Here is a 12,805-nt window from a genome sequence, read left to right on the forward strand (position 1 = left end):
TTGTGTTTTTGTTGAATAAATGTATAAATCCTTTTTTTTTTTTTTGCAGACTTTCAAACATCATAATGAGCGGCCCACTGAACGTTACAAAGCACAAAACAACGGGAGATGAGTTCGCCATTAGATGGACACCTCTAGATGAAAACCTGGGAGACTATTTTCCAATCTGCTTTGCTGTTGAATTTACAAACAGGTGAGGAGGTCAAAAACGTCATGTAATTTGAACTATATGTGCAGGTTTGAAATTAATAGAAAAAATTGCTTTGTTTGACTGTAATTGTGCATACATTTAGTACACCGTTACATCAGGGAAGACACACTTTTTAACAGTATTTTCTTCTGTGCTAAATTAGATCTGCCATATATCAAACTGAGCTAAGATGTGTGATACTTAACGTTACAACTGGATTGGATCGAGGTGAGTACAACAACAACAGCTTTTCCCATTTGATCAATACAAAAAAATGTTCCTTGCACCTTCCTTCGTGCAGTATTCTATGTCTACATTATTATTTACATTTACATTATTTGTTTATAGTGTATTTTAACTGCTTTCTTCTATCTATGAATTCTATATTCATGAAAACCTGGGAAAATGTACATACAGTAAATGCCGGTTAAACTTGAAAGACCAAACCTGTTGCTTGACTTTTCCATCTTGACGTTACCAGTTTCCTTTTCTAAATCTAGCTAATCATTTGTGATAATAGTTTGTGGGCTTTTTGTCTCCCAAAGTGAAAGATATAAGTAATACATGCCAATTATTAAGCCTGGACGACAGTTAAAAAGAAAAACAAACAAAAACAAAACGTGTCACTTCTGGAAGGCTCATGAATGCAGCATAAGGATTAACTTAAACTACATTTCCATGGACACTGTAGATCACATTTAGTCTATTCCCTCATTTCAGTGAACACAGTGGTCACGTGTCAGGAGTCTTCTATGGTAGTGGAGGTGGAGAAAGCCACATTACCTCGACTCCATTATGAACACCTGCGTCTGTCTGATCCCAGTAACACAGTCTGCAGCCTCCAAACTCACTCCAACAACACTCACATCGTTGCTATAGTGCCCCTCAACGCCTGTGGCACCCAGATCGAGGTAAGCACTGATCACTGTGGAGAAATACTGAGTGGCAAGTTTTAGTGTGACAAGACAATACAAAATACTGCAGTGTATCAAGGTAATATCTGTAACATGGTTTAAAACAGCAATAAAATCTCAACTGAACATTGCAGCTGCCATTAGCTGAGAAGTCGTTTAGGGTTTATTGTAAACTGATTTAGGTTTTAGGACCAGGAAACCAGGAGCTCATTCTGCTTTTTGACGTTAATATTCAGTTTGAGAACCAGATATAACTTTGAAGATAAATGGGAAATGTATACGGAAACATCTGGCCAAAGAATAGCACAACAAGAGCCAGTGTTTGCTCCGTTTTAACATTTTTTTTTTAAAAGAAATGACGCTGTGGGGCCTTCTAAAATAGTTAAATCAAATAAATCAGTAAGTTCTATGGATATCGTTCAAACAAACAAAGTGTGGTCATCTGGACACTGTTGTGAAAATCAAGACGTTTCGACCCTCATCCGAAAGTCATTCTCAAACTGCAAAGCTGCTCTGGCTCCACCTAGTGGACAGGGCTTACACAGCTCAGCTGAGTTGTCAGACTAGGTCAGCAGATTGAGAATGACTTTCGGATGAAAGTCGAAAAATCTTGATTTTCAAAACCAGATGAACCAGATTTCCACATGACTACAATTGAATCCTTTTCTAAAATTAGCTATTTTATAACATTATAAAACCAGGCAGGTATATTCCAATTATTCTAAAATACAAATCACTATCAGGACTTTTGGTTAGGGTTGCTTAAACCCATGGTTGTTCTGATGCAGCGTTGCCAGGTCTGTGGTTTTCTCGTGGAATTAGGTGGCTTTATCAGAACTGCCCCGGGGGGGGGGGGGGGGGGGATTTATTAATTTTATAATAAACCCAAGGAAAGTCCTTAATTTGAGAGACAAATAATCATCTCCAAAGCCCTCTGCGCTGAGTGGAGCTTCTATTTGAGAGAAGGGAGTCTGGTCAGTGTCACCAGAGGAGAGCTATAATGGCAAAAGTATTGAATTGAATATAGATATTGCAACTAAACATGCTGCAAGTATAAGTACATAAGTATAAGTCGCACCCCGGCCAAAACTATGAGGTAATGTGCTTTTACTATTACGGTAATGTGCTTTTACTATTTCCATCATCAAAGTAATCAGGCAACAACAACAAAATAGGCCTATATGCTCTTAAATGTGAATAATAGTGTGATTTATGGACCCAAAATTGTGAGGAGAGGAGGCTTTTATTGTGTTCTTCAATGAAACCAGTCCAATACTAAAGCCACTTAGAGGACTTGTGCCACCAATTAAGGTAAAAGAATAAATAATTTGTATGTATTTTCCCTCTTCTCATCATAGGAAGATGCTGATGATTTGCTTTTCAAGAATGAGATCACCACAGAGGACAATTCCTCGGCTCTCATCACCAGAAGACACCAGGTGGAAATGAAGTTCTTCTGCCAGTATTCCAAAAGAGGAAATGTGACATTCTCCTTCAGCGCCCACAGAGACAATGTGACCGTGTGGGACAAGGGCTTTGGTCAGTTCACCTATGGGTTTGAGTTCTATCCCGATCAGCGGTTTACCTCCAGGATAGCCCCCCGGATGTACCCACTGGAGTTTGACGTGGGCGATCGCATTTTCATGGAGATCGAAGCCACTACTCCGGTCAACAACACAGAGCTGTTTGTGGAGTCCTGCACAGCTGCCCCCTACGACAACTCCAACTACCCTCACCCCTACACCCTCATTGAGAACGGGTGAGCGAATGCTTCATCAAGGGACAAGAGAAAAAGGGACAGTTCATTTAACATGAATGATCGCTTGTCGTGAATCATGCTTAACTATATGTGCATTATGTATTGAGTCTTTGTTTATGCTTACTTGAGGCAAATTAATGTGTAGTTGTTGTAAAGTGATATCATAATTGCAATTATAAACATTTGTGTTTGTGTGTTGCTGTTTTTGACAGTTGTAACTTGGACTCAACTCTTATCATCTATTCAACCCCAAACAAAAATGAGTTCAGATTCAGCATCGAAGCCTTCAAGTTCATTGGCTTGCATGACATGGTAAACAGAACTATAGATGATATTGAATAGTTTGGTACAATAGACAAATATTAAACTTTGTATTACCAACAGGGTCTAATTGGGTCATGTATGCAACTAGACAGAAAACATAGAACATTGCAGTTATATTAATTTGGTCTGTTCTACAAGCCACTACATGCTGTCATGTTGTCTGAAATGTGTCTTTCTTGTCCTCAGGTGTACATCAGCTGCTCAGTGGTGATGTGTGAGGCTGGAAACTCACGTACTCGCTGCTCTCGCGGATGCCAGCCCAATGGAACAAGAAGAGCCAAGAGAGAGGCCGTCATTGAGTCACGGACCCACTATGTGTCCCAGGGCCCTCTGCGTCTGAGGAGGGCCGCGCAGACAGGAAACACAGGTAAACTACAGGGTTCACTGCACAAAAGACCTACATCGCTTTACATTTGTTCAATTCCAAATATTCATATTGATTTAAAGAACCATTGCATAACATTTGGGTGGAAGGCACGTCACCCTCTTGTCACCGTGGAGATAGATGCGTTAAAAGGCAATGCAATCTCTCACCACCTGGCTGAGGTACAAGGAAGGTTTGTGAAAAGGCAAGCCAATGATTGTGAAGTTTCCCTTTCACTTTTATTTTATAGCCTTATTGGCTCAAATAAAAGATACGCAGTGGTGCTCTAAGACTTTTATGTTTAAACTAGGTATTTTCAGGCCCAGACTTGTGATATTTTTGACAGGCATTTTAATTAAAGCTAAATTATCTGCCTGTGGAATAGAAGCACTGACAAGCATGGGATCATTTCTTGGGTGCAAAAATCACCATTTCTAATATATACACCCAATAAAACAAATAGATTCATATTTCATCTGCATCTTACTGCACTGTTTAGAACTTAATGTCAAAACATACTTGACCACCCTTCAAATCTTGTTACATTCCCTCTTTAAAAACTGAATTTCTTTCTGAAGGCTTATCCCAGCTCAAAACAACATCCACTGAAAATGTTTGTGAAAAATAGAACTTATCACATGTTGTTATTGTAATATTAAATGCTGATAATAACTTCTTTGGCATCTTAAAACAAAGGGCTGTTCGATTGTAACCCCACATCTGTATCTCCCACTTCTCCAGGCCTGAACTCCAACCTGGTCTTCATCGCTGTATGTGCTTTAGCTGCTGTGGGAATGATCTGTGGAGTCCTCCTGTACCGAGCCAGAAAAACATCAAGTTTTAAATACCAACGTCTTTCTTCTGTGGAAAATTAAAAACCATCATTGAATTCAGTAAACTACAATGCATACATAATTTTTAAATGATGACTAGAGTTTATAGATTACAAATAGTGAACGCCTCAGAACAGTGTATTTTTATAACCAGCACTTTGTCTGAAGCTGTGTTCTTGACATTTTGGATCTTTCTTTGTGTGCAGATGTTACAAGGGTCTGTAACAAAGTTCATACTGTTGGGTCTACTTTTTTTTGTCTATGTACATGTAGTTTGCATGTTAGTCTATGGAATTTCAGATTATCCCTGGGGATGAATGAAGCATCTATCAATGTGTTTAATGTATTTTAATTAATCTCACGACAATTACAAAATGAATACATTATGTAGTTTAGCATTAATTTAACCAGATATTGATTTTTGTACATTGAACAATATACATTTTCTTTAAATATGTTAGTTGATTTATCTTCTGATGATAAAAGACGCCTCTACCAGCACCTTCAAGCCTGAGGCAGGTTATTCCTGGATAGTACAGGGTTAATAAAAATAATTAGAAACAACAGCTGGGTCACAAAGGTGGTGGCTATTTAGCATGTATTTGATTATGAGAATCTAAGTGTTGATTGTCTTGTTGTGAACAAACAGAAAGACCAAGGGCAAAATGAAGAAATAATTTATTTTTTCCCCTTTATTTTGGGACTTAACATTTCACATAAAAACATCTTGTATTTTTAAACAGTAGTATTGGTTAAAAATAAGCCTATGCTTCATGCCATAACTGCACTAGCGTTTGATGACTTTTACGCATGGACAAGCAGAATCTGTCTTGGTGTTCATCAATATTTGCACACAAATGTGAAAAATAAATAAATAAATGCTTGCAAAAGTCTACCGCCTATCTTACTGAGCTAAACTAAGTGGGATACATGTTCACAATGTGAACAAAGCCTTAGCTACAAACAAAGACTTAGTTTTTAAGTCAGTTTGTTGAAAGCGCTGTTGCTTCACTTCTCTGCACATGCTCAGTTAGGCATGACCTGCAAACATCCAAGATTCCCACACAGGTTTATTCAACCTGTAAAACAAGCTGCTGGCCGCTCTGGTTCTAAAAGCTCATGTTAGAGAGCAGCACGGGCCTCTGAACACGGCCACAGACTGAAACAGGGTGGGAGAAGAAATAAGCTTCCTGCAGTATTGCTCAGCGGCCTGTAGAGGCCACTAAATTACACTGTTACTTCCAGCCCAGCTTCAACAGGAAAAAACAGGCTTATTTGGATATATTTCTGAACAATTTAAATAGAGTTGTGACACACTGTAATTTTAGATTTTATTGGTCAATCACTGCTATCCTTGATTGCCCTGACCGCACTCCATTGTATGATTCTGTTCTCAGGTCTCGGCACTGGCTCCCTGTGGCTCAGAGAATATACTTTAAAGCAGCTCTACTTGTATATAAGTCTCTCTGTGGCCTTGCACCAAAATACATCTCGGACATGTGTGTGCCATATGAAACATCTCGGACTCTGAGGACCTCAGGGACCGGCCTCCTGCTGGTGCCCAGAACCAAGACCAGATACGGAGAATCTGCGTTCCAGTTCAATGGGGCCAAGGTCTGGAATAGCCTTCCTGAGGTTGTGAGACAGGCCCCTACCCCTGCTGTGTTTAAATCCTAACTTAAGTTTTGTTTAGCTGCGTCTATGACTGAAATACTTTTACCTGGTTTTGAATATTTTAAATACCACGTTAATTTGTTTTTATGGTTTTATTTATTTATTCTGATATACACATATATGTTTAGAAACTGTTTTGTAAAGTACTGAATTTCACTTTGAACGAATTGTGCTCTATAAATAATTTTGACTGACTGATTGGTTGATAGGTTGATTGATTGATTGATTGATTGATTAATTGTACTGTGATATAATGTGGCAGGATAACTCCAATAGTAGTCTTCTATTATACCACAAGATGGCGCCATTTGGTCAAATATTTGTCATCACAAATGCCAGTTTCAGAATAGGGGCCAAAATAAAGACCGACTTGACGTGGCGTTTGTGGATCTAATCCATTGTCTAATCACATATAAAATGAATTACTTTAAAGGCCACAACGTTTCAATAAAATAATGCCAAAGATTATTTTCCAAGCAAACGTTTTTGTTAAATAGTATATCTTATAACATAAATCCTAGTCATGATACATCAATTAATTAATTCCTGGGCACTAAAGATTTAATGCAAATCACTTGTGTAAATGATGAAACTTATCATATATTTGTGTGCAAAGTTATGGAGTTGATTTGGAGCGAAGATGCCACGGGAGCCTCGGCTCGTTCCCGTTCCTCTTGTTGCTCTTGTGCCGGGGAAGTGTTAACCGAGGCTAAAGCTCCAGCTCCAGAGGCTGAGCTCCACTGCCGAGGCTGAGGCTGCAGCAGCAGCAGAGAAGCACCGAGCACCGGACGGTTCGGTGGAAACGCTCAGAAAACACAAGAAAGCCGGGCACAACAGGGATTATTGCGTTTTTCCATATTCGGGTTTGGACAAAGCCACAGAAACGGGACTTTTTCATCTGAAGTTTTGAGAACGGAGCCGTGATGTGGTGACGCGACTGCACCGAGCACTCGGGAAGCTAGCATTAGCTACTAGCTAACTACACTAAGAAAACCATCACAAATGAGGCTCATATCAGTCTGTTTTTCCACTTTTAAGTAATACAAGATTTATGCAAACGTAAATAATCGTATAATGTTGTTTACTTTTCCACGAGGCAGATCTTCTTTGAGAGTTATTTGAGTTGATGTATGTATGTAACTAGCAACCATTAGCTTACTAGCAAAAATTAGCTAACTAGCTGGCTAGTAGCTAACTCTGACCAGCTGAACATTTAAACTGAGTTGAAGCCAAATTATTCTGGTTCTAATTTGCAAGCATTGGTGATGATAACTCTTTTATCGTGTCGTGCACGTGTATAGCAACGTGTGTACATTTGTTCGCTGCTGTTTTAAAACTTGTTTAAGGCGAATAAGACACTTTTCTTCTCATCAGATATGCAATCCTCGAAGCTTGATGCTAAGTGCTAACGCTGTGTTAGCCGGCCAAACTTGGATACTGCTGCTCCTGCTCACTTTACGTGGGTTTTCCTTTGAGGCCTTTTGGAGTTACTCTTTTCACAGAGATGCCTTAATGGATACCAACATCTGAGTGGAATTTATTTATTTTTTCTTCTGAAACTACACTGTGGATGTATCTGGGGTTTGATTTACGCCCTTTCTTGGCTCTATTTGAAGTGGACCGCGTCGGAACCGGGTTTTGATCCAAGGTGAGAGAACCTGTGTTTGTTGAACAGTATCAACAATCCTCCGTCATAAACTCCTCAAATCTTATTGTTTACACCACTGACGCATCATCTTGCTTTAGGCTATGTTTTATTGACGTTTCACGCTTTATCTTGATGCATTCCTTTCTCCTCGCTAATATTTCAAATGGTCACTTGAATTTGCCGCAAAGTTATAAATATCTTGAACCAAGACAAAATATTACTGAAGTTCATTTGATTGAGTGCAGGGTGATTCGATAGTGACACATTTAAGACCTTTTTAAAACCATTAAATTATACAATAAAGTGTTATATTTGATTGTGATGATAATTTATGTTAACGTAAATAACACAATTGAAATAAATAAAATAAAAATAATATTTCGAATATAATGGCCGTACATTTTCTTGGTCCTTGTTTTAATCGTTTCATATTTTGTCCTGTTATCAATGGAATATTTTGTTTGTATTATAATGCATCTTGTGAAAATATGGCAAATATGGCATGGCCCAGGTCAGTGTTGGGTCTGTCTCTACCATGACGCTTGGCCCAGGACAGTGTTGGGTCATCTCTACCATGACGCTTGGCCCAGGACAGTGTTGGGTCATCTCTACCATGACGCTTGGCCCAGGTCAGTGTTGGGTCTGTCTCTACCATGACGCTTGGCCCAGGTCAGTGTTGGGTCTGTCTCTACCATGACGCTTGGCCCAGGACAGTGTTGGGTCATCTCTACCATGACGCTTGGCCCAGGACAGTGTTGGGTCATCTCTACCATGACGCTTGGCCCAGGTCAGTGTTGGGTCTGTCTCTACCATGACGCTTGGCCCAGGTCAGTGTTGGGTCTGTCTCTACCATGACGCTTGGCCCAGGTCAGTGTTGGGTCTGTCTCTACCATGATGCTTGGCCCAGGACAGTGTTGGGTCTGTCTCTACCATGACGCTTGGCCCAGGACCATGTTGGGTCATCTCTACCATGACGCTTGGCCCAGGACCATGTTGGGTCTGTCTCTACCATGACGCTTGGCCCAGGACAGTGTTGGGTCATCTCTACCATGACGCTTGGCCCAGGACAGTGTTGGGTCCGTCTCTACCATGACGCTTGGCCCAGGACAGTTTTGGGTCCGTCTCTACCATGACGCTTGGCCCAGGTCAGTGTTGGGTCCGTCTCTACCATGACGCTTGGCCCAGGTCAGTGTTGGGTCTGTCTCTACCATGACGCTTGGCCCAGGACCATGTTGGGTCTGTCTCTACCATGACGCTTGGCCCAGGACAGTGTTGGGTCATCTCTACCATGACGCTTGGCCCAGGACAGTGTTGGGTCCGTCTCTACCATGACGCTTGGCCCAGGACAGTTTTGGGTCCGTCTCTACCATGACGCTTGGCCCAGGTCAGTGTTGGGTCCGTCTCTACCATGACGCTTGGCCCAGGTCAATGTTGGGTCCGTCTCTACCATGACGCTTGGCCCAGGTCAGTGTTGGGTCCGTCTCTACCATGACGCTTGGCCCAGGTCAGTGTTGGGTCCGTCTCTACCATGACGCTTGACCCAGGTCAGTGTTGGGTCATCTCTATCATGACGCTTGGCCCAGGACAGTGTTGGGTCCGTCTCTACCATGACGCTTGACCCAGGTCAGTGTTGGGTCATCTCTATCATGACGCTTGGCCCAGGACAGTGTTGGGTCATCTCTATCCTGACGCTTGGCCCAGGTTGGTGTTGGGTCATCTCTATCCTGACGCTTGGCCCAGGTTGGTGTTGGGTCTGACTCTACCTTGACGCTGGACCCAGGACGGTGAGTCATCTCTGTTGTTTGTATTATAATGCATCTTGTGAAAATATGGCATGGCCCAGGACAGTGTTGGGTCTGTCTCTACCATGACGCTTGGCCCAGGACAGTGTTGGGTCATCTCTACCATGACGCTTGGCCCAGGTCAGTGTTGGGTCTGTCTCTACCATGACGCTTGGCCCAGGACAGTGTTGGGTCTGTCTCTACCATGATGCTTGGCCCAGGACAGTGTTGGGTCTGTCTCTACCATGATGCTTGGCCCAGGACAGTGTTGGGTCTGTCTCTACCATGATGCTTGGCCCAGGACAGTGTTGGGTCATCTCTACCATGACGCTTGGCCCAGGACCATGTTGGGTCTGTCTCTACCATGACGCTTGGCCCAGGACAGTGTTGGGTCCGTCTCTACCATGACGCTTGGCCCAGGACAGTTTTGGGTCCGTCTCTACCATGATGCTTGGCCCAGGTCAGTGTTGGGTCCGTCTCTACCATGACGCTTGGCCCAGGTCAATGTTGGGTCCGTCTCTACCATGACGCTTGACCCAGGTCAGTGTTGGGTCATCTCTATCATGACGCTTGGCCCAGGACAGTGTTGGGTCATCTCTATCCTGACGCTTGGCCCAGGTTGGTGTTGGGTCATCTCTATCATGACGCTTGGCCCAGGTTGGTGTTGGGTCTGTCTCTACCTTGACGCTGGACCCAGGACGGTGAGTCATCTCTGTTGTTTGTATTATAATGCATCTTGTGAAAATATGGCATGGCCCAGGTCAGTGTTGGGTCTGTCTCTACCATGATGCTTGGCCCAGGACAGTGTTGGGTCATCTCTACCATGACGCTTGGCCCAGGACAGTGTTGGGTCTGTCTCTACCATGATGCTTGGCCCAGGACAGTGTTGGGTCATCTCTACCATGACGCTTGGCCCAGGTCAGTGTTGGGTCTGTCTCTACCATGACGCTTGGCCCAGGACAGTGTTGGGTCATCTCTACCATGACGCTTGGCCCAGGTCAGTGTTGGGTCTGTCTCTACCATGACGCTTGGCCCAGGACAGTGTTGGGTCTGTCTCTACCATGATGCTTGGCCCAGGACAGTGTTGGGTCTGTCTCTACCATGATGCTTGGCCCAGGACAGTGTTGGGTCATCTCTACCATGACGCTTGGCCCAGGACCATGTTGGGTCTGTCTCTACCATGACGCTTGGCCCAGGACAGTGTTGGGTCATCTCTACCATGACGCTTGGCCCAGGACAGTGTTGGGTCCGTCTCTACCATGACGCTTGGCCCAGGACAGTTTTGGGTCCGTCTCTACCATGACGCTTGGCCCAGGTCAGTGTTGGGTCCGTCTCTACCATGACGCTTGGCCCAGGTCAATGTTGGGTCCGTCTCTACCATGACGCTTGGCCCAGGTCAGTGTTGGGTCCGTCTCTACCATGACGCTTGGCCCAGGTCAGTGTTGGGTCCGTCTCTACCATGACGCTTGACCCAGGTCAGTGTTGGGTCATCTCTATCATGACGCTTGGCCCAGGACAGTGTTGGGTCCGTCTCTACCATGACGCTTGACCCAGGTCAGTGTTGGGTCATCTCTATCATGACGCTTGGCCCAGGACAGTGTTGGGTCATCTCTATCCTGACGCTTGGCCCAGGTTGGTGTTGGGTCATCTCTATCCTGACGCTTGGCCCAGGTTGGTGTTGGGTCTGTCTCTACCTTGACGCTGGACCCAGGACGGTGAGTCATCTCTACCATGACGCTTGGCCCAGGACGTTGTTGGGTCATCTCTACCTTGACGCTGCGCCCAGGCTAAGTTGCTGTGCCGGGCCATCTGTCACAGACCCCTCCCCCTGTAAACAGTGGCTCTTGAGTGGCTTGACCTGGATATTGTAGCTGGCTCTGTGTTGTCCCAATGCTAAATTAGGTTAAGTTGCACGCACAAGGTAGCAGCGGCGTTCTACTGTACATTATGGGTACAATGTGAATTAATAAAGCGACTTGACAACGCTTGGGATCCCGTTTGTGTAGCCAAATTAAATTGCCATTTTTACTGTTTTGTTTTAAAACGTTTTTTACTCAAGTCAATACTGAGTAGGGCTGTGTGGTTTTGAAAAAAAGTCTTGCTACTTGTCATATTTTTATACTGGTAATCGTTTTTTGCATACCGACTTTAAATATATAAGTAAATACCTTTTGTAACAATACAGTGGCATTATTAAATCAATGTCAAAGAATAAACTTTCTAATCGTCAATATTACTTTATTTGTGAATATTCTCCATCTAGAAGACTTCAGTCACATATTTCAACCTTTATTTTATTGACAACGTATGTAAAAAGTCTCAATAATAGAAATATTCGTTTGGTCGACTACTGAAATAAATACTTGTCAGTTGCAGTCATAGATTTTTCTGTCAAATGTTGTGATTTGCATATACAAGAGTAGGGCAACTCAAGGAGCTTGAACATTTGAGAGAAGACTAAAATAATATGTGATAAATTAATACATGGAAAAACATGCATTTTCAGTTTGTTTTGTTTTCTTCAGTCCAAGTTCACTTTGTACAATTTGACGACGTTATAACCTCAGATGGTTTGAGTCTGTAGGAGATTTACTGTTTTTGGAGGGAAATATGCAAAATAGAAATACACAAATGTTGAACCACTTTATTATTATTCCTTCGGTTTTGGCTCCACAAACTTAATCTTACAGCTTAAAGTCCTTTCAACGGCACCACTTTCTGATGCTGCTGCAATTTTTTTTAATTTATGCCCACAGACAGCGAAGACGTTGATTGTTTGTCCGGTTTTTGTTCCGTGCGGAGCAATGTGAACCGTAAAATCAAGTCAACAAATCTGCAAATCGACAGTTTAAACCAGACTTTTTTTCTAACCGTGTCACGTCAACGCAATCGATGGCCAAAAGTTTTGCCACCGCGATTGTGCGACTTCCCTTTCTGTCATCTACACACGAGAGGATGGCATTCGTTTTGTTGTTGTTGTGGAAATGCCGCAGTCGGTTTGATGTGCTTGGTCCGTGTGCGATTAAAGGTATGCGAAATCCCATTCACATGATTCTTAGTTTCGTGTCCGCTGCACCTAAGCTCTTTGCCGTCCACAGGGGCTTTAATTCCTCAGACCTCTTGCACAGCTGTCGTTAGATCAAGAGCCGCACAGTAACAAACTGTTGAGCCGAACAATGTGAGGAAAACGCGCGCAGAAAGAGTTTAAATTGTAGTTTGAATACGATGGGACTGGACCACGGACTTGGTGTCATGCAGTGTTTACAACTAAACTGGGTAGCTGCTAAGGGAATTTCATATTTTTATTAACAACACACA

The 12,805-nt window shown here is 42.9% G+C and overlaps 2 protein-coding genes across 8 annotated transcripts in view; both read left to right on the top strand.

Moving 5' to 3' along the window:
* The first annotated feature begins 903 nt into the window (after window positions 1-903).
* Window positions 904-4,609, top strand: LOC140380736 (ZP domain-containing protein-like). Its single transcript, XM_072464642.1, has 6 exons — window positions 904-1,101; window positions 2,463-2,863; window positions 3,076-3,175; window positions 3,374-3,566; window positions 4,293-4,365; window positions 4,591-4,609. The coding sequence occupies exons 1-6, from the start codon at window positions 943-945 to the stop codon at window positions 4,607-4,609; spliced, it is 945 nt and encodes a 314-aa protein (XP_072320743.1). The 5' UTR covers window positions 904-942.
* A 2,629-nt stretch (window positions 4,610-7,238) lies between these two features.
* LOC140380836 (liprin-alpha-1-like) overlaps window positions 7,239-12,805 on the top strand; it is a 62,571-nt gene continuing 57,004 nt past the window's right edge. For 3 of the 7 annotated variants that reach the window (XM_072464763.1, XM_072464759.1, XM_072464760.1), the window contains exon 1: window positions 7,240-7,706. The gene's annotated coding sequence lies outside the window, so the exon portion shown is untranslated. Of the gene's footprint in view, window positions 7,707-12,805 lie in introns of all 7 variants that reach the window. The other 4 variants (XM_072464758.1, XM_072464761.1, XM_072464762.1 and 1 more) reach the window with 3 other exon arrangements.

This window comes from Eucyclogobius newberryi, unplaced genomic scaffold (assembly GCF_026437365.1).
Source record: "Eucyclogobius newberryi isolate DKJ021-1_F unplaced genomic scaffold, fEucNew1.0.hap1 SCAF_5, whole genome shotgun sequence".
In the NCBI taxonomy this organism is placed as follows: Eukaryota; Metazoa; Chordata; class Actinopteri; order Gobiiformes; family Gobiidae; genus Eucyclogobius; species Eucyclogobius newberryi.